A 26862-nucleotide genomic window follows, 5' to 3' on the forward strand; every position below is an offset into this window, starting at 1 on the left:
AACCATGGACAGCGACCATTAACTAACGCGGGAGAAAGTGCATCTGTTATGAAATAATATTTTTTATTAGTGTTGCACCATTGTTCTTATGTAATATAACCATATACAATTTCAGTTGCACGTCTTAGTGATGGACTGTGCCATCCCTACGGCCTCCACAGTGGATTAGTCCACTCAGACAGGTGTCTTGTACACCATTAATTATTATTTTTTGCTACTGCTCGACTTAAGAAATCTCGGTCAACCAACAGCCTATCGACCAAACAATCGACCAGTCCTCTAAATGAAGTCAGCGCTGTATTATTTACACTTAAAAACATCTCACACACACACACACACATCTGTCCCATGTGCAATCTCAAGTCTACAGTGGGCTTCCAGTAAAATGGTTGTGTTGTGGAGCATTGTGATTAGCCGAGTGGTTAGAGCGTTGGACCAGTAACCGGAAGGTTGCAAGATTAAATCCCCGAGCTGACAAGGTAAAAATCTTCCGTTCTGCCCCTGAACAAGGCAGTTAACCCACTGTTCCTTGGCCGTCATTGAAAATAACAATTTGTTCTTAACTGACTTGCCAAGTTAAATAAATGTCAAAAATAAATAAAGAGGACACTTGCTTGGCATGATCATGACAAATAGAACGTCAACAAAATGGGCTTCCTGCACATCTGTCCAAACAATTTCCCCATAAATATATAACCCAATCAGGAAGGATGAGAGAAAGGGACCATACCAAACTGGCAACCCTAGCCTACCCCTGGGCTCTGCAGATGTTGACATTGGCAACTCCAGTGCTGAGAGGGCTAGGAGCTGCTAGAGGTTTCTGCACTCACTGACAGGCAGAACATCGGTACACTCAATTCTGTTTTTTCTACCTTCCTAGTGGGGACCAAACAGTTGATTCCCATTCATAATCCAATTTTCCCTAACACTAATTGTAACCCCAAGCCTAAAATTGCCATTTTCCTTGTGGGGACAGGCGCATGTTTTACTAGCCTTGTGAGGACTTCTGGTCCCCACAAGCCTTGTGAGGACTTCTGGTCCCCACAGGGACAGTAAAACCACACACACACAGTTCTGTTCCGTGTTTAGTGGATATGACATAATAAGCCCGATGATGCTGCTTTTAGTCACTGACAGTATGATTTACAGGACTATAGCTCCCCCTGCTGGTTGTTAGTCCACACACACACCAGGCTGTATCGGCACACACACACACCCCACCTTGTATTTGCCCTGGTCACAGCCGCAGAGTGTGCTTTCCATGGTGTAGCTGCGCTGGACTCCGATCTCCCTCCACACCACCACGCGGGCCGTGGCCTCCTTGGAGCGCTCCACCACAAAGCTACAGCTGGCCATGCTGAAGGCCGGTGCCATCTGGGACAGGATCTTAGGCAGAGTCTGAGGGACGGAGTACGGGGGAAGAGTTTGAGCTCAACACCCATAGACAATAGACAATGAGGGCATGCCTGTGGATGGATGTACGTGAGAGGATCTAAAAGAGAAACAGTCGGTGTGTGTGTGTATGTAACTATACACTGTGTCCGCATTGTTTCCAGGTGGCCTGGTGTCTCCCTGTATGCAAATTATTTGAGAGATATTGTTGCGGAGTTGACCTGAGAAAAATTGTACAGCCATGAAAATTCCATGAAAAATGTGGAAAGCATATCCAGAGATTCCTATAACAGGGATCACAGCTATACTGATGTAATCTGTTCTGATTTATCATCAGGGTTTCATTGGCTAAATGCAAGTAATATGTTTCTGAGCCAGAGCCTTAATACATTAACAAACATAAGGGAAGATAGTGTGTGTGTAGGGCTGGCACAATTACCGAGCATTTGTGCGGTTGACTCCGTTTCTGTGGTGACATGGACTTTAACAAGGTGATGAAACTTTGTTGCTCCTTTCTGAAACAAGCAGCGTGTTGTAGCAAAACATAGAAATAGAATCAATAGAATGGGCTTGGAACCTCTAACCCTGAAAATTTGACTGGTAAAGTCATGGGTACACTCGCAATGGCTGCCTGGTATTGTGATGCAATCATTTCCATGGTAATGTAGAATGTTCATTCAAATTGGGTTAACTGATGTGGCTCATGCAATGGAATGTATTTTTTGTAATGTCAGTTGAATCAACAAATCCCAACACATATTAATGGGTACGCTCCCTGCTTTGCTCCTATGTACACTTGCAAAGGCTGCCAGTCCCACCCATTATGCAATCATTCACTTGAATGGGGACACCCGTTCTATTCCTTCTATTTCTATGGCAGCACATGCAGTCAGGACCGGAGGAGAAAATGCACCCCAAACGGTAATTACGGAGACCGCAGTCATTTGGCTGGCCAATTACTGTCATCCAAAATTCTATGACCGTCACAGCCCTAGGTGTGTGTGTGTGTGTATACTTGTGTGTGTGTTCTCACCCTATAACCAAGGTCTTCATGTAGCTCACAGGATGTGGCGCTGATGTTGGTCTCCCATACAGTCTCCTTCAAACTGCAACCGTACATAAACACGTTCTTCTTCCGGGAGTGACCGTGGTAGTCACAGAACACCTACATAGCAGAGGGAAGGAGAGGAGTCAGACACACAGGGAAGGAGAGGAGTCAGACACACAGGGAAGGAGAGGAGTCAGACACACAGGAAAGGAGAGGAGTCAGACACACAGGGAAGGAGAGGAGTCAGACACACAGGGAAGGAGAGGAGTCAGACACACAGGGAAGGAGAGGAGTCAGACACACAGGGAAGGAGAGGAGTCAGACACACAGGGAAGGAGAGGAGTCAGACACACAGGGAAGGAAGAGGAGTCAGACACACAGGGAAGGAGAGGAGTCAGACACACAGGGAAGGAGAGGAGTCAGACACACAGGGAAGGAGAGGAGTCAGACACACAGGGAAGGAGAGGAGTCAGACACACAGGGAAGGAGAGGAGTCAGACACACAGGGAAGGAGAGGAGTCAGACACACAGGGAAGGAGAGGAGTCAGACACACAGGGAAGGAGAGGAGTCAGACACACAGGGAAGGAGAGGAGTCAGACACACAGGGAAGGAGAGGAGTCAGACACACAGGGAAGGAGAGGAGTCAGACACACAGGGAAGGAGAGGAGTCAGACACACAGGGAAGGAGAGGAGTCAGACACACAGGGAAGGAGAGGAGTCAGACACACAGGGAAGGAGAGGAATCAGACACACAGGGAAGGAGAGGACAGACACACAGGGAAGGAGAGGACAGACACACAGGGAAGGAGAGGACAGACACACAGGGAAGGAGAGGACAGACACACAGGGAAGGGGACAGAGATTGTGAATGTATGAAGACAATCAAACTTCATCAACCTGGCTTTCCTGCCACGACTGTTAGGGAAAGAGAAAAGGTTAAGGTAATGGCTAGGGAAAGGGTTAGCGTGACAGAGTTAGCCACGTTCGACCAGCGCTGTAAGGGTGTCGGGCTATGGCACATATGGTGGGTACGGTATTCAACCGTGGGGCTGACCAATGGCGCCCTCTGGATGGCAGCGAGGTACTGCAGCAGGCTCTTAGTGTGGTAGATGGTAGGATGCAGCTCAGGACTGGGGTTCTGCCACTGTCGGTTCAGATCCTCCCCGCTCAGAGAACAACGGTGACTGGAGGGAGGGGCGGGAGAAATGGAATGAGAAAAAGAGAAGTTAATCAACTTGAGTTTGTGTGCGCACGTGTCTGCAATATAGTATTAGCTGTGTGTGTGTGTTCGCGTATGTGTGTGCGCACATGTTCATACGCGCATTGTGTGTGTGTGTACACTTACTTGCCATTGACCACTCCGTCAGGGTTGAGCATGGGGACTATCTTGAAGATGTAGGCCTCCCTGAGACTGTGTGCCAGGGGGCTGCTACCCATCAGGAACTCCAGGGTGCCCTTCATCACCCAGCTGGCGTTGGTCTCCCCTGGGTGCACCCGCGATGACAGGAACACCAGCGGACGGTTCCCTGGACACACACATCACACAGTACATAGAAATACACTCAGCAGCACACACACCCCCCCAGAGAAGGAGGAGACAGTTATCTGACAGACAGTGATATCTTTAACTCAGTTCAGGTCAGTGTTCCTACCCCAGTAGTCAGTGGTCAGTCAGTACTCACTGAACTGGCAGATCTGGTCGTTGCTGGTGGACTCGGGCATGGCGGTGATGGTGAGGAGGGGGCAGCTATTGCCCCCCAGAGTCTCACACAGGATGTCTTCGCGCAGGTAGGTCTGAGGGGTCCTCAGCGCCTCCAGCTTCTGCAGGTGCATCTGGGCAGGAACACAGACGTAAGAAGGCTTTACACAACGGTGGAGCTCTGTTGCACAAACATCAAAACAGTGAAACTTGAGTTTTTTAAAGAGTTGATTTAGCTTTTATACCTTTAGAGTACAGTAGGGGTAGTGCTATGCTGGGCGGCATGTACCCTAGCGGTTAGGAGTGTTGGGCCAGTAACCGAAAGTTTGATTTATAATGGACTGGTTTTGGATTGGTTAAACAGTAATTGTGTGAGGGCGGGGATGCAGGGTTCTGTTCCAAACAGCACAGCTAGGAGAACTCAAAATAGCACCTTATAGTTGAAGACTCATCTTTGAATCATAAAAGTGCATTGAAATGACTTAGGAACTGTGTTGGAGAAGTGTGTGTCCAATTAGAGACACCAGTTATTCCTCTCACTCAAACCCTTGTCATTGTTTTGTCTCATGTTGCACCTACCCCACATTATCCAGAAATATTCTTATCATGTTACTGAATGTATGCAGAGTATTTTCAGATTTCGTTATCAACAAATGCGGCAAAAAGTACAGTAAATACACTGCTCAAAAAAATAAAGGGAACACTAAAATAACACATCCTAGATCTGAATGAATGATTCTTATTAAATACTTTTTTCTTTACATAGTTGAATGTGCTGACAACAAAATCACACAAAAATGATCAATGGAAATCAAATTTATCAACCCATGGAGGTCTGGATTTGGAGTCACACTCAAAATGGAAAACCACACTACAGGCTGATTCAACTTTGATGTAATGTCCTTAAAACAAGTCAAAATGAGGCTCAGTAATGTGTGTGGCCTCCACGTGCCTGTATGACCTCCCTACAACGCCTGGGCATGCTCCTGATGAGGTGGCGGATGGTCTCCTGAGGGATCTCCTCCCAGACCTGGACTAAAGCACCCGCCAACTCCTGGACAGTCTGTGGTGCAACGTGGCGTTGGTGGATGGAGCGAGACAAGATGTCCCAGATGTGCTCAATTCGATTCAGGTCTGGGGAACGGGCGGGCCAGTCCATAGCATCAATGCCTTCCTCTTGCAGGAACTGCTGACACACTCCAGCCACATGAGGTCTTGCATTAGGAGGAACCCAGGGCCAACCGCACCAGCATATGGTCTCACAAGGTGTCTGAGGATCTCATCTCGGTACCTAATGGCAGTCAGGCTAACTCTGGCGAGCACATGGAGGGCTGTGCGGCCCCCCAAAGAAATGCCACCCCACACCATGACTGACCCACCGCCAAACCGGTCATGCTGGAGGAAGTTGCAGGCAGCAGAATGTTCTCCACGGCGTCTCCAGACTGTCACATCTGTCACATGTGCTCAGTGTGAACCTGCTTTCATCTGTGAAGAGCACAGGGCGCCAGTGGCGAATTTGCCAATCTTGGTGTTCTCTGGCAAATGCCAAACGTCTTGCACGGTGTTGGGCTGTAAGCACAACCCCCACCTGTGGACGTCGGGCCCTCATACTACCCTCATGGAGTCTGTTTCTGACCGTTTGAGCAGACACATGCACATTTGTGGCCTGTTGGAGGTCATTTTGCAGGGCTCTGGCAGTGCTCCTCCTGCTCCTCCTTGCACAAAGGCGGAGGTAGCGGTCCTGCTGCTGGGTTGTTGCCCTCCTACGGCCTCCTCCACGTCTCCTGATGTACTGGCCTGTCTCCTGGTAGCACCTCCATGCTCTGGACACTATGCTGACAGACACAGCAAACCTTTCCGTAGCTCGCATTGATGTGCCATCCTGGATGAGCTGCACTACCTGAGCCACTTGTGTGGGTTGTAGACTCAGTCTCATGCTACCAATAGAGTGAAAGCACCGCCAGCATTCAAAAGTGACCAAAACATCAGCCAGGAAGCATAGGAACTGAGAAGTGGTCTGTGGCTATCACCTGCAGAACCACATGTTTATTGGGGGTGTCTTGCTAATTGCCTATAATTTCCACCTGTTGCCTATTCCATTTCCACAACAGCAAGTGAAATGTATTGTCAATCAGTGTTGCTTCCTAAGTAGACAGTTTGATTTCACAGAAGTGTGATTGACTTGGAGTTACATTGTGTTGTTTAAGTGTTCCCTTTATTTTTTTGAGCAGTGTATAACATTCACATAAAATCAACAGTGTAATGTAGAGATTCAGTCTTTTATTCTACAGGCCATCCATTGGTGAGCTGAAGCTGATGGGCAGCTGGGTCATGCAGCAAGACAATGATCCAAAGCAAGTCTACATCAGAATGGCTGAAAAGCAACAAATGTAAACTTTTGGAAAATGTCCATACCTAAAACCAATGGAGATGTGGCAGGACCTGAAATTAGCAGTTTATGCTTGAAACCCACAAATGTCGTGGAGTTACAGAAGTTCTGCATGGAGGAGTGGGACAACATTCCTCCACAGTGATGTGAGAGTGATCAACAACTATAGGAAGTGTATGTTGCAGTTATTGTAGCTAAAGGTGGCAAAACCTGTGTTACTGAAAGGGGGCAATTACTTTTTCACACAGGGGCATTGGGTGTTGCATAACTTTGTTTCTTAAAATACATGAAATAAGTATCTCATTTTTGTGTTATTTGTTCACTCAGATCCCCTTTATCTAATATCACGTTTTGGTTGAAGATCTGATAACATTCAGTATGGAAAATATGCACAAATAAAGTAAATCAGAAAAGGGGCAAATACTTTTTCAGGGCACTGTATACAGTACCTTTAGAGTAGTGTAGGTGTAGTGGTATACAGTACCTTTAGAGTAGTGTAGGTGTAGTGGTATACAGTACCTTTAGAGTAGTGTAGGTGTAGTGGTATACAGTACCTTTAGAGTAGTGTAGGTGTAGTGGTATACAGTACCTTTAGAGTAGGTGTAGTGGTATACAGTACCTTTAGAGTAGGTGTAGTGGTATACAGCACCTTTAGAGTAGGTGTAGTGGTATACAGTACCTTTAGAGTAGGTGTAGTGGTATACAGTACCTTTAGATTAGAGTAGGTGTAGTGGTATACAGTACCTTTAGATTAGAGTAGGTGTAGTGGTATACAGTACCTTTAGATTAGAGTAGGTGTAGTGGTATACAGTACCTTTAGAGTAGAGTAGGTGTAGTGGTATACAGTACCTTTAGAGTAGAGTAGGTGTAGTGGTATACAGTACCTTTAGAGTAGTGTAGGTGTAGTGGTATACAGTACCTTTAGAGTAGTGTAGGTGTAGTGGTATACAGTACCTTTAGATTAGAGTATGTGTAGTGGTATACAGTACCTTTAGAGTAGTGTAGGTGTAGTAGTATACAGTACCTTTAGAGTAGTGTAGGTGTAGTGGTATACAGTACCTTTAGAGTAGGTGTAGTGGTATACAGTACCTTTAGAGTAGTGTATGTGTAGTGGTATACAGTACCTTTAGAGTAGGTGTAGGTGTAAGGGTATACAGTACCTTTAGAGTAGTGTAGGTGTAGTGGTATACAGTACCTTTAGAGTAGGTGTAGGTGTAAGGGTATACAGTACCTTTAGAGTAGGTGTAGTGGTATACAGTACCTTTAGAGTAGGTGTAAGGGTAGTGGTATACAGTACCTTTAGAGTAGGTGTAGTGGTATATAGTACCTTTAGAGTAGAGTAGGTGTAGTGGTATACAGTACCTTTAGATTAGAGTAGGTGTAGTGGTATACAGTACCTTTAGATTAGAGTAGGTGTAGTGGTATACAGTACCTTTAGATTAGAGTAGGTGTAGTGGTATACAGTACCTTTAGATTAGAGTAGGTGTAGTGGTATATAGTACCTTTAGAGTAGAGTAGGTGTAGTGGTATACAGTACCTTTAGATTAGAGTAGGTGTAGTGGTATACAGTACCTTTAGATTAGAGTAGGTGTAGTGGTATACAGTACCTTTAGAGTCGAGTAGGTGTAAGGGTAGTGGTAAGCGAAGTAGCAGACATCGTCCTTGTGGTTGAAGGTCATGCTGAAGGTCATGGTGTAGTAGGACTTCCCCTTCTGACCACCTGCTGCTATCGAGCTCCTAGAGAAGTGGTTTCTAGGTAAAAGGATGTTGAGAAGTTCACAAAAGCTTGATACAATAACATACAGAAACACATTCACATGACACCAGTATCTACGGAAGTGACCAACAAGTAACCTATTTCATGGCCCTGTTCAAATACTTAACTACAAAATGCACCCCTCCTTCCTCGCTTCCTTGAGGTAAGCACAGACCTAAACTAGCAAAAAAAGAAACATCCTCTCACTGTCAACTGCGTTTATTTTCAGCAAACTTAACATGTGTAAATATTTGTATGAACATAACAAGATTCAACAACTGAGACATAAACTGAACTGTACTGCAGTGCATCTCCTCCTCATAGAATGCACCAGAATTGCCCGTTCTTGCTGTGAGATGTTACCCTACTCTTACACCAAGGCACCTGCAAGCCCCCAAACATTTCTGGGGGAATAGCCCTAGCCCTCACCCTCCAATCCAACAGGTCCCAGACGTGCTCAATGGAATTGAGATCCGGCATTGTCATGCTGGATGAGCCTGCAGGAAGGGTAACACATGAGGGAGGAGGATGTCTCCCTGTAACGCAAAGCATTGAGATTGCCTGCAATGACAACAAGCTCAGTCCGATGATGCTGTGACACACCTCCCCCAGACCATGACGGACCCTCCACCCCCAAATCGATCCCGCTCCAGAGTACAGGCCTCGGTGTAACGCTCATTCCTTCGACGATAAACGCGAATCCGACCATCATCCCTGGTGAGACAAAACCGCGACTCGTCGTTGAAGAGCACTTATTGCCAGTCCTGTCTGGTCCCACGACGGTGGGTTTGTGCCCATAGGCAATGTTGCCGGAGATGTCTGGTGAGGACCTGCGTTACTACAGGCCTACAAGCCCTCAGTCCAGCCTCTCTCAGCCTATTGCGGACAGTCTGAGCACTGATGAAGGGATTGTGCGTTCCTGGTGTAACTCGGGCAGTTGTTGTTGCTGTACCTGTCCCGCAGGTGTGATGTTCGGATATACCGATCCTGTGCAGGTGTTGTTACACGTGGTCTGCCACTGCGAGGACGATCAGCTGTCCGTCCTGTCTCCCTGTAGCACCGTCGCATCCTGTACCTGTCCCGCAGGGGTGATGTTTGGATGTACCGATCCTGTGCAGTTGTTGTTACACGTGGTCTGCCACTGCGAGGACGATCAGCTGTCCGTTCTGTCTCCCTATAGCACCGTCTTAGGCATTTCACAGTACGAACATCACAATTTATTGCCCTGGCCACAGCTGCAGTCATCATGCCTCCTTGCAGCATGCCTAAGGCATGTTCACGCAGATGAGCAGGGAACCTGGGCATCTTTCAGGGTTTTTCAGAGTCAGTAGAAAGGCCTCTTTAGTGTCCTAAGTTTACATAACTGTGACCTTAATTGCCTACTGTCTGTAAGCTGTTAGTGTCTTAACGACCTTCCACAGGAGCATGTTCATTAATTGTTTATGGTTCATTTAACAAGCATGGGAAACAGTGTTAAAGCCTTTACAATGAAGATCTGTGAAGTTATTTGGATTTTTACAAATGATCTTTGAAAGACAGGGTCCTGAAAAAGGGATGTTTCTTTTTTTGCTGAGTTTATAAGTGAAAGCAAAGTTACAACCCTATTACTTTCACCACACTAATCAATTTAGATCTGGGGTTACTTCAAGGTACAGGTCGGAAGGATGCATTTCTAAAGTATTGGAACGGGGCTCATTTCTCCTGACAGGTACACTACTTGTCCGTTGGGCTGTGTGATTACTGCCTCTGCTGGCGGGGTGAGGGAGGACAGTCACACCTACTTGTAGTAACATATGTCCGTTCCGGTGCGAACCCAACGGGGCCTGCCGCTAATGGCCTCCTGTACAGAGTACATCAGAACCTGCATACCTGAAGACGGTACCAAGAAGACGTTAATACCATACACACAGAAAACTGAACTAGCATTTCTTTCGAAACACAGAACCTTTGCCAAACATCATTGACTAAATAATGCAACAAAAATGACCAAGTCAGTGAGTCACTTACCGTAGTTGAACTGGCTGTTTGACTTTTCACAGTTGATGATGTTGAAGCGATAGGGGGCTCCCACGCGCATGCCGCTCACCTCAAAGTAGAACCACTGGTGGTAGTGGTTACTGTTGATGTCGGAGTTTAGGACCAGGTCGTACTCAAACCTGGAACACACACAGATCACATCAGCTCAACCTTTACGCAAACCAAATGGCCCATACATGTGGGCAAAGACGATTGAATACAACAACTACTACCTTTTTTTTTTACATTTAATTAACTCTTTACAGTTGTGGGAATTGGCATATATGGACAGGGCAAAATTAAGAAATATGAGAAGCATATGCATAACCATGGTAGCAATTGAAAAGGAACAGTTTGGAGACCGTGGGAAAATTATTAGACCAAAGGTGAGTATCAACAACAACAGTTCACCTGACAAGACTGAATCCAAATATTACACTGTTGATTTTATGTGCATTTTACATTTACTGGACTTTACCGCATTTGTTGATAACGAAATGTGAAAATACTCTGAATACTTTCAGTAACATGATAAGAATATTTCTGGATAATGTGGGGTAGGTGCAACATGAGACAAAACAATAACAAGGGTTTAAGTAAGAGGAGTAACTTGTGTCTCCAAGTGGACCCACACTTCTCCAACGTGTTCACAGTTCTGCACTTATGACTGAAAGAGTCTTCAACTATACGGTGCTATTATTATTTGTAGCTCTGCTAGATATACCATTGAGGAACTCGAGCAAAGCACACCTGTAGTTGTTTTTAACACAACCCTGCATCCCAACCGTCACACAATTACTGTGGTTGATGACGCAATCCAAAACACTATAACAATCCTGGTCAGGTGGGCATGATTTGAAAGCTTGTTCTATCGACCCCTTCCTGTGTTTGCAAACATTGCCACAAGTTAGTGGCAGAACAAGGGGAAGTTCTTATAGAACGCCAGCAAAAAAGCCTCCATTTACATGTTGAATTATAAAAATGGGATTTTAAGGCTTGTATGAATGTCCTGCTTAATATAATGTTTGCGTCATCATCGCAAATCTGCATTATACTTAAAAAACATTTAAACTTCAAGCAGTAAAATGGCTCTTTGGCTAGCTTTTGCTACAGCCTATATCAATGAGGGTTAGCATTCTAGCTAACAACTGCAGCATCCAAAATAGTTATTTTGCAAAGACCACAAACAAATATAATCTAAGTGACTGTTCAAGCAAGAATTAAAACATCACTGTAAGCGTATGAAACCCAAAAAAGTTATTTAGTTTAGAAGTAATAAAAACATAGATCTAGGCGATGTTGAATGGGCGCAGCTGGCGATGGCTCTCTTACAGCCTCCAAGAGTCGCGGGTATCTGTACCGGATGTCAGCGGGTCGTGTACTGGAAAAGGGTCTATTGCCAACATGACTAGCTAAATTACAAAATACGATATTACAGTTTTAGGCTTTCGTAAGGTAATTCAGAGAAACAGATCATTTTAGTGTGAATAGAAAGGAGTCATGTTTAAATGATCTAAATGTTGAAAGTGCGTGTGCGACGGAAAGAAATAAAATGGTGTAGTTTCAGGCCATGTGGCGGAAAGTGTTGCGGGCTGGAGATGGGGGTGTGAGCAGGTGGATCTGGGAAGGGGTGATATTGGGGATGCTTGTGTACATCTGTATGTTGTCGTTTGTATGTGGATGCTTTGAATTGTAAAAAATGATCACACCCAAAAAAGAAAGGAGTCCTGAGTGCATTCAGGTGCGTGTGCCGCAGCAAATCTTCTTCACAATAAAAACAGACTCATTCTGTTCAGAACAACCCAGTGTATGACGCCATGTTGTCTTGTAACTGTACATCAAATACAGTGATCATAAACATTGACACTGTATAGGACATGAGTTTTATGAGATGGAAATGAGAAGAGCATATTTGGACTCATGGGTGTTTGGCTTGCGTCTCATCTTTCAAAATACATAGTCATCTTAATTTACAGCATTTCCCCTCTCTCTGACAACAAAACATTAGCAAAGGTTTCCCAATTAGCATGAGTGATCGGGGAATCATCTTGTCGCGCTCGTTGCTCAAGTTCAGAATGGCTATCAGTGAAAACCCACACTGTGAAGAGCAGAGCCAGAGCTCTGGAAACGCTAGACCCCAGTATAATGACAGCCACTACGTTTAAACTTATTAGTGTCCAAATCTGCCATTTTGAACCCGTATACAGGTATGACTAAACGGTCTACATTAATTTTATTTTATCCCAGTTTATGTAACAATGGGACACAACACTCACTTTCTGATTTGAACTGCTTTCCTCAGGTTGCCAGACTCAAACTGAGAGTTGAACTTCAGAGATTCGCCACCGTCAACCACTGGACAACTGAAACACACAGGGCCCACACCGTGAGACACACACACACACACACACACACTTCCCTGGACGGACGATGGTGCTCACCTCTGTATGTCCAAGTCGTAGACCACCTTATCCAGGATGTCGTTGGGGTGGATCAGCCTCTCAATGTCCTGGAAGATCTTAGTCCTGAAGGGGGGCAGAGGACTGAGTGACATCATCATCATCACACAACAGTAGCAGTAAGACAACGGAGAGAGGGGGCAGTCATATAGATCCTAGATCAGTGTCTAAGGGTCTCACCTCTGCACGCCGTAGACCCTCTCCAGGATGTGTTCTCGGGAGGTGGGCGCCACGTGGCCAAAGTAGTCTGGGTAGGCCACCTCAGAAAACTGTGGCACAGAGCTTGTGCTCTTCACCATCTCCACGTACAGGTCAGGGTCGTGGAGCGGCAGGAGCAAGGCCGTGTCCGGCACATGCAGCACTCCCTCCTCGCTGCTCTCCTCCTCCTCAGCCCAGTCCTCCGCTAACATCTCCTCACCTTCTCCCCCCAGTCGGGCAGCCACACCCCCAGCCAGTATTGGGGGCTGTCTATTGTGCTTGTTGCCCCCTCCTCCTCCACCCTGAGGTCCAGCCCCATCCAGGGCCACCTGCTCCAGTCCCTGCACCAGCTCCTGCTCCAGCCCCGCCCCAGGGTGGGGTCGGCTGTGGGTGTGGTCACCGCAGCCATCTTGGTCCTTGGTGATATTGATGGTGTCAAGGTCCAGGGCAGGGACTGGGGCCGGATGGGGGCACTCCCCCTGAAGGGGGGCAGCAGTGGGGTTTTTCGGGGGCAGGGCCTGGGCGGTGGGAACGACTATTGGGCGGTGAGACTTGGGAGCTGCTGGGGTGGCCGTCACACCTTTCTTTGGGTTGTCAAAGTTAAACACCTGCATAGACACAAAGGAAATTGGACTTCAGGCAGCTTTCTGATCACTTACCACAGTGTGGTCCCCAGGTTAAAAACACACTTCTGTAAGTTTTAAGATGGAATGTTGAAAATGTGGGGGGCAGGTAGTCTCGAGGTTAGCGCGTTGGGCCAGGAACCAAAAGGTCACTGGTTCAATACCCAATTGCTTCAGGGGCACTGGACAATGGGGTCACTGGCCGTGACCCCACTCCCTGCAGGTGTCTCAGGGTGAGTTGCAAGAAACATTTCCATTACACACTAGTACAAGTGTATATAACGGAAATATGAAAACATCCCCAAAAATACTATTATTAAACCAAAAGGTGTACTGCATTACCTGGAAATCCTCTGAGAGCTCCATAAAGAATCTCTCATAGATCTTCAGCTCTTCAAACGGCCTGCTATGGGTCTCTTTGGGTCTCAGTTTATTGATGTCCGTTTCTATGTCATCATTCTGCAGAGGGGAAAACATCATCATCAAACACCTGAAAAAGCTGGAACAGGATCCCAATAGAAAACCCTGTATTAGATTGTTTTTACTTCAACCAGAGAGAGAGAGAGAGAGAGAGAGAGAGAGAGAGAGAGAGAGAGAGAGAGAGAGAGACAACCCAGAGAGAGAGAGAGAGAGAGAGAGAGAGAGAGAGAGAAGAGAGACAACCCACAGACAGGCAGAGAGAGAGAGAGAGAGAGAGAGAGAGAGACAGACAGGCAGAGAGAGAGAGAGAAGAGAGACAACCCACAGACAGGCAGAGAGAGAGAGAGAGAGAGAGGAGAGACAACCCACAGACAGGCAGAGAGAGAGAGAGAGAGAGAGAGAGAGGAGAGACAACCCACAGACAGGCAGAGACAGAGAGAGAGAGACAACCCACAGACAGGCAGAGAGAGAGAGAAAGAAGAGAGACAACCCACAGACAGGCAGAGAGAGAGAAAGAAGAGAGACAACCCACAGACAGGCAGAGAGAGAGAGAGAGAGAGAGAGAGAGAGAGAAGAGACAACCCACAGACAGGCAGAGAGAGAGAGAGAGAGAGAAGAGACAACCCACAGACAGGCAGAGAGAGAGAGAGAGAGAGAAGAGACAACCCACAGACAGGCAGAGAGAGAAGAGAGACAACCCACAGACAGGCAGAGAGAGAGAGAGAGAGAGAGAGAAGAGAGACAACCCACAGACAGGCAGAGAGAGAGAGAGAGAGAGAGAGAAGAGAGACAACCCACAGACAGGCAGAGAGAGAGAGAGAGAAGAGAGACAACCCACAGACAGGCAGAGAGAGAGAGAGAGAAGAGAGACAACCCACAGACAGGCAGACAGAGAGAGAGAGAGAGAGGAGAGACAACCCACAGACAGGCAGAGAGAGAGAGAGAGAGAGAGAGAGAAGAGAGACAACCCACAGACAGGCAGAGACAGAGAGAGAGAGACAACCCACAGACAGGCAGAGAGAGAGAGAAAGAAGAGAGACAACCCACAGACAGGCAGAGAGAGAGAAAGAAGAGAGACAACCCACAGACAGGCAGAGAGAGAGAGAGAGAGAGAGAGAGAAGAGACAACCCACAGACAGGCAGAGAGAGAGAGAAGAGACAACCCACAGACAGGAGAGAGAGAGAGAGAGAGAGAGAGAGAGAAGAGACAACCCATAGACAGGCAGAGAGAGAGAGAGAGAGAGAAGAGACAACCCACAGACAGGCAGAGAGAGAGAGAGAGAGAGAGAAGAGACAACCCACAGACAGGCAGAGAGAGAGAGAGAGAGAGAGAGAGAGAAGAGACAACCCACAGAGAGGCAGAGACAGGCAGAGAGAGAGAGAGAGAGAGAGAGAGAGAGAGAGAGAAGAGACAACCCACAGACAGGCAGAGAGAGAGAGAGAGAGAGAGAGAGAGAGAGACAACCCACAGACAGGCAAGGCAGAGAGAGAGAGAGAGAGAGAGAGAGAAGAGACAACCCACAGACAGGCAGAGAGAGAGAGAGAGAGAGAGAAGAGACAACCCACAGACAGGCAGAGAGAGAGAGAGAAGAGACAACCCACAGACAGGCAGAGAGAGAGAGAGAGAGAGAGAGAGAGAAGAGAGACAACCCACAGACAGGCAGAGAGAGAAGAGAGACAACCCACAGACAGGCAGAGAGAGAGAGAGAGAGAAGAGAGACAACCCACAGACAGGCAGAGAGAGAGAGAGAGAGAAGAGAGACAACCCACAGACAGGCAGAGACAGAGAGAGAGAGAGAGAGAGAAGAGAGACAATCCACAGACAGGCAGAGAGAGAGAGAGAGAGAAGAGAGACAACCCACAGACAGGCAGAGAGAGAGAGAGACAACCCACAGACAGGCAGAGAGAGAGAGAGAGAGAGAGAGAGAGAGACAACCCACAGACAGGCAGAGAGAGAGAGAGAGAGAGAGAGAAGAGAGACAACCCACAGACAGGCAGAGAGAGAGAGAGAGAGAGAGAGAGAAGAGAGACAACCCACAGACATGCAGAGAGAGAAGAGACAACCCACAGACAGGAGAGAGAGAGAGAGAGAGAAGAGAGACAACCCACAGACAGGCAGAGAGAGAGAGAGAAGAGAGACAACCCACAGACATGCAGAGAGAGAGAGAGAGAGAAGAGAGACAACCCACAGACATGCAGAGAGAGAGAAAGAAGAGAGACAACCCACAGACATGCAGAGAGAGAGAGAGAGAGACAACTCACAGACATGCAGAGAGAGAGAGAGAGACAACTCACAGACATGCAGAGAGAGAGAGAGAGAGAGAGAGAGAGAGAAGAGAGACAACCCACAGACAGGCAGAGACAGAGAGAGAGAGAAGAGAGACAACCCACAGACAGGCAGAGACATGCAGAGAGAGAAAGAAGAGAGACAACCCACAGACATGCAGAGAGAGAGAAGAGAGACAACCCACAGACATGCAGAGAGAGAGAGAAGAGAGACAACCCACAGACATGCAGAGAGAGAGAGAGAGAGAGAGAGAGAGAAGAGACAACCCACAGACAGGCAGAGAGAGAGAGAGAGAGAGAGAGAGAGAACCCACAGACAGGCAGAGACAACCCACAGACAGCAGAGAGAGAGAGAGAGAGAGAGAGAGAAGAGACAACCCACAGACAGGCAGAGAGAGAGAGAGAGAGAGAGAGAGAGAGAGAGAGAGAGAAGAGAGACAACCCACAGACAGGCAGACAGGCAGAGAGAGAGAGAGAGAGAGAGAGAGAGAGAGAGAGAGAGAAGAGAGACAACCCACAGACAGGCAGAGAGAGAGAGAGAGAAGAGAGACAACCCACAGACAGGCAGAGAGAGAGAGAGAGAGAGAGAGAGAAGAGACAACCCACAGACAGGCAGAGAGAGAGAGAGAGAGAAGAGAGACAACCCACAGACAGGCAGAGAGAGAGAGAGAGAAGAGAGACAACCCACAGACAGGCAGAGAGAGAGAGAGAGAGAGAAGAGAGACAACCCACAGACAGGCAGAGAGAGAGAGAGAGAAGAGAGACAACCCACAGACAGGCAGAGAGAGAGAGAGAGAGAAGAGAGACAACCCACAGACAGGCAGAGAGAGAGAGAGAAGAGAGACAACCCACAGACAGGCAGAGAGAGAGAGAGAGAAGAGAGACAACCCACAGACAGGCAGAGAGAGAGAGAGAGAAGAGAGACAACCCACAGACAGGCAGGAGAGAGACAACCCACAGACAGGAGAGAGAGAGAGAGAAGAGAGACAACCCACAGACAGGCAGGCAGAGAGAGAGAGAGAGAGAAGAGAGACAACCCACAGACAGGCAGAGAGAGAGAGAGAGAGAGAGAGGCAGAGAGAGAGAGAGAGAGAAGAGAGACAACCCACAGACAGGCAGAGAGAGAGAGAGAGAAGAGAGACAACCCACAGACAGGCAGAGAGAGAGAGAAGAGAGACAACCCACAGACAGGCAGAGAGAGAGACAGGCAGAGAGAGAGAGAGAGAGAGAGAGAGAAGAGAGACAACCCACAGACAGGCAGAGAGAGAGAGAGAGAGAGAGAAGAGAGACAACCCACAGACAGGCAGAGAGAGAGAGAGAGAGAGAGAGAGAGAGACAACCCACAGACAGGCAGAGAGAGAGAGAGAGAGAGAAGAGAGACAACCCACAGACACCCACAGACAGGCAGAGAGAGAGAGAGAAGAGAGACAACCCACAGACATGCAGAGAGAGAGAGAGAGAGAGAAGAGAGACAACCCACAGACATGCAGAGAGAGAAGAGAGAGACAGACATGCAGAGAGAGAGAGAGAGAAGAGAGACAACCCACAGACAGGCAGAGAGACAACCCACAGACATGCAGAGAGAGAGAGAGAGAGAAGAGAGACAACCCACAGACATGCAGAGAGAGAAGAGAGACAACCCACAGACACATGCAGAGAGAGAAGAGAGACAACCCACAGACAGGCAGAGAGCAGAGAGAGAGAGAAGAGAACCCACAGACAGGCAGAGCAGAGAGAGAGAGAGAGAAGAGAGACAACCCACAGGCAGAGAGAGAGAGAGAGAGAGAAGAGAGACAATCCACAGACAGGCAGAGAGAGAGACAACCCACAGACAGGCAGAGAGAGAGAAGAGAGAAGAGAGACAACCCACAGACAGGCAGAGAGAGAGAGAGAGAGAAGAGAGACAACCCACAGACAGGCAGAGAGAGAGAGAGAGAGAAGAGAGACAACCCACCCACAGACAGGCAGAGAGAGAGAGAGAAGAGAAGAGAGACAACCCACAGACAGGCAGAGAGAGAGAGAGAGAGAGAGAAGAGACAACCCACAGACAGGCAGAGAGAGAGAGAGAGAGAGAGAAGAGAGACAACCCACAGACAGGCAGAGAGAGAGAGAGAGAAGAGAGACAACCCACAGACAGGCAGAGAGAGAGAGAGAGAGAGAAGAGAGACAACCCACAGACAGGCAGAGAGAGAGAGAGAGAGAAGAGAGACAACCCACAGACAGGACAGAGAGAGAGAGAGAGAGAGAAGAGAGACAACCCACAGACAGGCAGAGAGAGAGAGAGAGAAGAGAGACAACCCACAGACAGGCAGAGAGAGAGAGAGAAGAGAGACAACCCACAGACAGGCAGAGAGAGAGAGAGAGAAGAGAGACAACCCACAGACAGGCAGGCAGAGAGAGAGAGAGAGAGAGAGAAGAGAGACAACCCACAGACAGGCAGAGAGAGAGAGAGAGAGCAGAGAGACAACCCACAGACAGGCAGAGAGAGAGAGAGAGAGAAGAGAGACAAGGCAGAGAGAGAGAGAGAGAAGAGAGACAACCCACAGACAGGCAGAGAGAGAGAGAGAGAGAGAGAAGAGAGACAATCCACAGACAGGCAGAGAGAGAGAGAGAGAGAGAGAGAGAGAGAGAGAGAAGAGAGACAACCCACAGACAGGCAGAGAGAGAGAGAGAGAGAGAAGAGAGACGAGAGACAACCCACAGACAGGCAGAGAGAGAGAGAGAGAGAGAAGAGAGAAGAGAGACAACCCACAGACAGGCAGGCAGAGAGAGAGAGAGAGAAGAGAGACAACCACAGACAGGCAGAGAGCAGAGAGAGAGAGAGAGAGAGAGAGAGAAGAGAGACAACCCACAGACATGCAGAGAGAGAGAGAAAGAAGAGAGACAACCCACAGACATGCAGAGAGAGAGAGAAAGAAGAGAGAACCCACAGACATGCAGAGAGAGAGAGAGAGACAACCCACAAGAGAAGAGAAGAAGAGAGACAACTCACAGACATGCAGAGAGAGAGAGAAGAGAGACAACTCACAGACATGCAGAGAGAGAGAGAGAGAGAAGAGAGACAACCCACAGACATGCAGAGAGAGAAGAGAGACAACCCACAGACATGCAGAGAGAGAGAAGAGAGACAACCCACAGACAGGCAGAGAGAGAGAGAGAGAAGAGAACCCACAGACAGGCAGAGAGAGAGAAGAGAGAGACAGAGAGAGAGAGAGAGAGAGAAGAGACAACCCACAGACAGGCAGAGAGAGAGAGAGAGAGAGACAACCCACAGACAGAGAGAGAGAGAGAGAGAGAGAGAGAGAGAGGGAGAAGAGAGACAACCCACAGACAGGCAGAGAGAGAGAAGAGAGAGAGAGAGAGAAGAGAGACAACCCACAGACAGGCAGAGAGAGAGAGAGAGAGAGAGAAGAGAGACAACCCACAGACAGGCAGAGAGAGAGAGAGAGAAGAGAGACAATCCACAGACAGGCAGAGAGAGAGAGAGAGAGAGAGAGAGAGAGAGAAGAGAGACAACCCACAGACAGGCAGAGAGAGAGAAGAGAGACAACCCACAGACAGGCAGAGAGAGAGAGAGAGAGAGACAGAGAGAGAGAGACAACCCACAGACAGGCAGAGAGAGAGAGAGAGAAGAGAGACAACCCACAGACAGGCAGAGAGAGAGAGAGAGAGAGAGAGAAGAGAGACAACCCACAGACATGCAGAGAGAGAGAGAAAGAAGAGAGACAACCCACAGACAGGCAGAGAGAGAGAGAGAGAGAGAGAGAGAAGAGAGACAACCCACAGACAGGCAGAGAGAGAGAGAAGAGAGACAATCCACAGACAGGCAGAGAGAGAGAGAGAGAGAGAGAAGAGAGACAACCCACAGACAGGCAGAGAGAGAGAAGAGAGACAACCCAGACAGACAGGCAGAGAGAGAGAGAGAGAGAAGAGAGACGAGAGACAACCCACAGACAGGCAGAGAGAGAGAGAGAGAGAAGAGAGACAACCCACAGACAGGCAGAGAGTGAGAGAGAGAAGAGAGACAACCCACAGACATGCAGAGAGAGAGAGAAAGAAGAGAGACAACCCACAGACATGCAGAGAGAGAGAGAAAGAAGAGAGACAACTCACAGACATGCAGAGAGAGAGAGAAAGAAGAGAGACAACTCACAGACATGCAGAGAGAGAGAGAGAGAGAGACAACTCACAGACATGCAGAGAGAGAGAGAGAGAGAGACAACTCACAGACATGCAGAGAGAGAGAGAGAGAGAGAGAAGAGAGACAACCCACAGACATGCAGAGAGAGAAGAGAGACAACCCACAGACATGCAGAGAGAGAAGAGAGACAACCCACAGACAGGCAGAGAGAGAGAGAGAGAGAGAGAGAGAAGAGACAACCCACAGACAGGCAGAGAGAGAGAGAGAGAGAGAGAGAGAGAAGAGACAACCCACAGACAGGCAGAGAGAGAGAGAGAGAGAGAGAGAGAGAGAGAGAAGAGACAACCCACAGACAGGCAGAGGCAGAGAGAGAGAGAGAAGAGACAACCCACAGACAGGCAGAGAGAGAGAGAGAGAGAGAGAGAGAGAGAGAGAAGAGACAACCCACAGACAGGCAGGGAGAGAGAGAGAGAGAGAGAGAGAGAGAGAGGGAGAAGAGAGACAACCCACAGACAGGCAGAGAGAGAGAGAGAGAAGAGAGACAACCCACAGACAGGCAGAGAGACAACCCACAGACAGGCAGAGAGAGAGAGAGAGAGAGAGAGAGAAATCCCACAGACAGGCAGAGAGAGAGAAAGAGAGAGAGAGAGCGAGAGGAGACAACCCACAGACAGGCAGAGAGAGAGAGAGTGAGAGGAGACAACCCACAGACAGGCAGAGAGAGAGAGAGAAGAGACAACCCACAGACAAGCAGAGAGAGAGAGAGAGAGCAGTTGTGGTTGTGGTCAGTATATATGTTTGCATATTACGTCTGTCAGTCTGGTCACTGCAGTGTAACCTTTCTTGTGGTCATTCTGAGGTCAGTCAAACAAGGTGCGGTTTAAATTAAAAGGCTGTGGTCATGGTCACTGTACCCCAGCGTGGTGGTCCTTCTCCTCCACCTCGTTCTCCATGTCGTTCTCGGCCTCTGCATCCTCATTATTGTCGCTCTCGTCCACCACATCATCCACTGGCAAGCACAAACAGGGAAACAGGCAGGGTTAGCATCAATTCCATTTCTAATCAGTCAGGAAGTAAAACATACATTATAGTTTACTTTCAGTTTACTTCCTGAATTGAGCCCAAGATTAAGGCGTAACCTGACTGGTTACAGGGGGTAGCGTTTCCAAAAAACAAAGACAATCTTAAGTCTATTAGTAAGCAAAGGATGAACAATGATCAATGCTTAGTTAAATAAATGGTTAAATAAAATGTAAAAATGCTAAAGATAATATTTATGATTTCTGATTGGTTGGTTGGATTGTACACTAGAGAAAGGTGACTGAGAATAAGTAGCCAGGAGTGAGATGAGAGAGAGCTGGTGTCTTGATTGGCTCGTTGAGTGAGGTGATGTCAATGAACAACTAAGTAGTGTGAAAATTCACGAGTTACAGATCCTTGATGTAGGACAGGGTGTATTATACTGTTAGCAGTGTGACAGACTGAGGAGTGTGAGTCAGTAGTGGTTAGGCTGCTGCTATTTATTGTGACAAGTCTTACCCCATGGGGGCTTGGTGTAGAACTGGTAAATGGGTCCTCCTGAAATGTACATGTGGAGCGTGAGAGTGAACTGTGTGCAATGACCATTGGGGTGATTTAAGTGGCTCGCAAGTATTGTGGGTGTAGAATGTGTGTGTCTGTGTGTGAGCCTCACTCCCCAGTGGCTGGTTGTAGAGCTGAGCGACTGGCCCTCCTGCAGGTACACGAAGCAGCTGGTGGTGGAAGACACTCTTGATGGTGGGCAGAGGGAGGCGGTTCTTGGGGAAGCACTTCCTCATGATGAGGCTGGAGGTGTTGATCAGAGGGTCCAGAGTCCTCACTGGCAGGCACTCCTAAAAACAACACATCACCATCATTAATATTCACCATCACCACCATAATCATCCATTTTGGTGTAATGTAAAAGGTGAGACAGCATTGGGGATAGAACTAGGAACATAGAGGGTGGCTGAGACTGAGCTCAGGTTTTGGTAATGTTGTCACCCTACTCACAGTGGAGGTGTTATAGAGGATCCTCATCCCGTCAGCGTCGATGAAGGCCTTGCGGCCCAGCTTGATGTTGGTGATGTTCTTCAGGCAGCCCAGGATGCCCTTGCGGATGAGTATGTGGCGGTGGCGCGTGTCGTTACGGTGCCAATCCTGATAGATGTGCAGCAGGATGGGCACATGGACCACCGCCCGCTGGGCGTTCGTCTCTGAGGGATGGAGAGGGAGGGAGGGATGGAGAGAAGAAGGAATGAGCAAGTGGGCAAGGGAAGGATGTAAGGAGAGACGGGGAGAGGGATGGAGAGAGAGAGAGAGAGAGAGACTGGTTGATAATAGCCACTGACAATAGCACTGTTATTGAAGAACCATGACAGGACATTGTCCAAAACACTGCAGAGCGAGAGAACGGGGGAAGAGAGAGAGACACTTACTGGATTTGAGCAAGGCCCCCAGTGTGTCCAGGGATACTCTGTTGAGTAAAAGACAGCCAGAGAAGGGTCAAAAACAGCAGCACCCACACCATTCATCCTCAACACATACACACGCCACTTACTTCAGCAGACTGGTGTTCTTTTTGCTGTAGGGTCCAATGATTTTGAACATGAGCTCCACCACTCCATTCTTCCCCAGGGACACAGCATTCACAGCTGAAGGCAGACAAACCTCAATGCCCTCAACAATACCACCAGACAGTAGTTGGCTGTAGTTGAAGTCATACTACAATAGGCTGGGTTTGTAACTGTCAGATGTATGGTTCCTATGGCAACAGCAGGTTGGGTTAGTAACTGTCAGTCAGATGTATGGTTCCTACAGTATGTAAGGTCAGACTCACTGTTGGAGGAGTAGACCTGTAGAACCAGCAGACAGGGCAGCAGCAGCTTGTAGTTCTGCAAGTTTTGTTTGAGCAGGTTCACAGTGACGTTCAGAGCTCCGTTCAGACGGGCTTTCACACCAAACTTCCTGTCTGGAGAAAGACAGACGTGAAGGGGTGTACATGCTGAAATTGGTATGGATTTAGTTTATGGTAGAAGTTTGAATGACAATGTTGGGGCTCCTGGTACAGCAATAGAGTACCTTAACATACAGAGTGTGTGTTACCTTTTGGTCCAACCTTGGCCAGGACTGAGTGGAGCTGCAGCATGACCTCCTCACTAGGGGGAGACTCTTTACTGGCACTGATGACCAGCTGCAGCAAGATGCCTGTGCCACCCTTGGACACAAACACACCAATCCTGCGACCCCCACCTGGGACAGAGAGAGAGAGAGAGACACACACACACACACACACACATTACTACAGCCTCCACAAATTGATCAATCACCATTTAAATGTTCACAAGTCAAATGATCCCCATCAGTTTCCACAAAACCAACCTATCAGTTCAGCTGTTATTGAGCAGAGTTCACACAAACCATGTGAGAAAATCTAGTCTGATCTCAACTGGATTCCATTGGTCTGGCAGTGTGACCGGGGAAAAAAAGATAACGAACAAATTCCTGTTTACATTTTTTTTAAAGATTCTTGATCAGTCTCAGATTTTGTGTGAACAGGTTCCAAATTTCTACAACTTGACAATCTACACCAGTTGAAATGAGTCTACATTTTCTTAGATGGTCTGCGTGAAAACAAAACCTACGCAATCAAAGCACTGTTTCCACCCAAGACAATTGACACTTGTCAAATCAGAGATCAGGACACTCAAACAGAACACCGTTTGCCCCCATTATCCAATTACAGAGCGGTTACCACTTACCCACGGTTAACAGCTCATTCAGAATGTACAAAATGTTCAGGATAGATTGCAGATCCTGTGTGTTCTATCAAAAACAGAGAGCATGCTGGGTATTACCAACACACTCAATAACACGTGAGCATGGACAAACACATTTGTATGTGCACACACAGACAGACACACAGTCATTCATGCACACACCACCACATCTACACACACACACACACACAAACCGTCTCACTTAGGTTTCAGTCTCTACAAATAGTAATGGCTTTTCCCCAACTCATAAATTGATCTGTCATCAAGTGGTATATAAAGACATAGGGAGATATAACTAGACAGGGAGATTTAGAAGCCATTGCCAAAACCAAGTGTGTGCTATGTAAACTGCATCTCGGGAGGACAATTATTTCCAATACTTTTAGGATACCATGATGTTGATAGTAGGGCTGGGCGATATGGCCAAAATATTATATCATGGTATTTCAAAAAAAACTGGACGGTATGATGGTATTTTTAGTTGTTGAATAATAAAAGTTGAACATTTGCTTTATGAGTAGTGAGTGATCCTAGGGTGGCGACACATACATTCTAAGTGATTTCAATGAGTCTTTCTCCATTCTGATTGTTATATACTGTTCAATTCAACTTCAACCAAAACAAATTACAGCACTTTTATAATTTCTGCATTTCCTGCATTCAATTGCAGTGGTGGAAAAATACCCAATTGTCATTCTTGAGTAAAAATAAAGATACGTTAATAGAAATGACTCAAGTAAAAGTCACCCAGTAAAATACTACTTGAGTAAATATCTAAAAGTATTTGGCTTTAAATATACTTAAGTATCAAAAGTAAAAGTATAAATAATTTCAAATTCCTTATATTAAAACCTCTTAGGGCAAGGTGAGACGTCTGTGTCTCACCTAGCCAACAGGAAATGGACATGCGCAACGCCAAATGCTAATCGTACTCGATAAAACTCAAACTTCCATTAAAACACACATGCAGGGTACTCAATTAAAGCTACACTCGTTGTGAATCTAGCCAACATGTCAGATTTTTTAAATGCTTTTCGGCGAAAGCATGAGAAGCTATTATCTGATAGCATGCACCCCCCGCAATACCGGAAAAAGACGTAAACAAAGGAATTAGCGTAGCCGGCGCTACACAAAACGCAGAAATAAAATATAAAACATTCATTACCTTTGACGAGCTTCTTTGTTGGCACTCCAATATGTCCCATAAACATCACAATTGGGTCTTTTTTTTGATTAAATCCATCCATGTATACCCAAAATGTCAATTTATATAGCCCGTCTGATCCAGGAAAAAACAGCTTTCCAAAACACAACGTCATTTTTTAAAATTAAAAGAGTTGCCGATAAACTTTGACAAAACACTTCAAACTACTTTTGTAACCCAACTTTAGGTATTTGTAAATGTTAATAATCGATAAAATTGATCACGGGGCGATCTGTATTCAATAGCAGCTACTCTTGAAATCATGGTCCAAATTCTCTCTTCTAGAAACTTCCTCCTGTGTACTGGATGACAGGAGGTGCCTAATTCTCATTTCACCAAGGATTAACTTCAACCCAATTGCCAGTACTGGCGACATCGTGTGGAAGCTGTAGGAACTGTAAACTGGCCGCTATCTATTTTCCCTTGCCATAGACAATACAGAGACTGGCAGATGGATACTTTAAAAAAAAATTTGTGAACAGGTTTTTCTTGGGATTTTGCCCGCTATTCACGTTCTGTTATAGTCACAGACATGATTTAACCCGTTTTAGAAACTTCAGAGTGTTTTCTATCCACACATACTAATCATATGCATATACTATATTCCTGGCATGAGTAGCAGGACGTTGAAATTTTGCGCGATTTTTAACAAAATGTTGAAAAAATGCAGGGGAGCCCTAAGAGGTTTTAACCAGACGGCACAATGTTCTTGTTTTTTAAATTTACGGATAGCCAGGCACACACTCCAACACTAAGACATAATTTACAAACAACGCATATTTGTTTAGTGAGTCCTCAGAGGCATTAGATGACCAGGGATGTTCTCTTGACAAGTGCGTGAATTGGACCATTTTCCTGTCCCACTAAGCATTCAAAATATAATGAGTACTTTTAGGTGTCAGGAGAAATGGTCAAAATCATGTAAAACATACAGTATTTTCGTTAGGAATGTAGTGAAGTAAAAGTTGTCAAAAATAAAAAATGGTAAAGTACAGATACCAAAAAAAACAACTTAAGTAAAAAATACTTTCAAGTACTATTTAAGTCTTTACACCACTACTCAATTGAGATAACTTCCGCACTGCCACGTAGGGCTGCACTATATAGGCAAATAATTGCGATTTGACTTGTGAATTAGGGCATAACTATTGGAATCATGGAAACAGAATGACTATTTTGAATACAGTGTCGTTTGAATACAGGCACTTTGAATACAGTGTCGTTTGAGACAATTAATTAAAATGCTAGGGAAGAGTAATTGTGACATGGTAGGAACTAAAGTGTTGATAAGTGTTTCCTAGGGGACCCTATAAGCTTTGGCTATATTGCAAGTTCTCTTATCTACTTCATGTAGCTAACATTCTTGCTTTACATAATCCTCTGATTTAGAAGATACTGTTGCACAAACAACATGCTGATTTAAGTCTACACTA

General features: G+C 46.8%; 1 protein-coding gene across 10 annotated transcripts in view; it reads right to left on the reverse strand.

The window, feature by feature from the left end:
• The window catches only part of agtpbp1 (ATP/GTP binding carboxypeptidase 1), a 56482-nt gene that overhangs the window by 5910 nt on the left and 23710 nt on the right, over nt 1-26862 (reverse strand). For 6 of the 10 annotated variants that reach the window (XM_042320404.1, XM_042320401.1, XM_042320402.1 and 3 more), the window contains 21 exons: nt 24208-24271; nt 23552-23698; nt 23286-23417; nt 23007-23100; nt 22885-22922; nt 22460-22662; nt 22122-22299; nt 21968-22006; nt 21343-21437; nt 13924-14040; nt 12941-13566; nt 12743-12844; nt 12578-12664; nt 10293-10441; nt 10067-10154; nt 8137-8281; nt 4124-4274; nt 3787-3967; nt 3496-3625; nt 2426-2557; nt 1222-1398 (listed from right to left, as the gene is read on the reverse strand). In XM_042320404.1, the coding sequence (XP_042176338.1) occupies nt 1222-1398; nt 2426-2557; nt 3496-3625; nt 3787-3967; nt 4124-4274; nt 8137-8281; nt 10067-10154; nt 10293-10441; nt 12578-12664; nt 12743-12844; nt 12941-13566; nt 13924-14040; nt 21343-21437; nt 21968-22006; nt 22122-22299; nt 22460-22662; nt 22885-22922; nt 23007-23100; nt 23286-23417; nt 23552-23698; nt 24208-24271 (3075 nt within the window). Of the gene's footprint in view, nt 1-1221; nt 1399-1831; nt 1908-2425; nt 2558-3495; nt 3626-3786; nt 3968-4123; nt 4275-8136; nt 8282-10066; nt 10155-10292; nt 10442-12577; nt 12665-12742; nt 12845-12940; nt 13567-13923; nt 14041-21342; nt 21438-21967; nt 22007-22121; nt 22300-22459; nt 22663-22884; nt 22923-23006; nt 23101-23285; nt 23418-23551; nt 23699-24207; nt 24272-26862 lie in introns of those variants that run through there. The other 4 variants (XM_042320408.1, XM_042320405.1, XM_042320406.1 and 1 more) reach the window with 4 other exon arrangements.

The sequence above is a fragment of the Oncorhynchus tshawytscha genome, linkage group LG04 (assembly GCF_018296145.1).
Source record: "Oncorhynchus tshawytscha isolate Ot180627B linkage group LG04, Otsh_v2.0, whole genome shotgun sequence".
Classification (NCBI taxonomy): domain Eukaryota; kingdom Metazoa; phylum Chordata; class Actinopteri; order Salmoniformes; family Salmonidae; genus Oncorhynchus; species Oncorhynchus tshawytscha.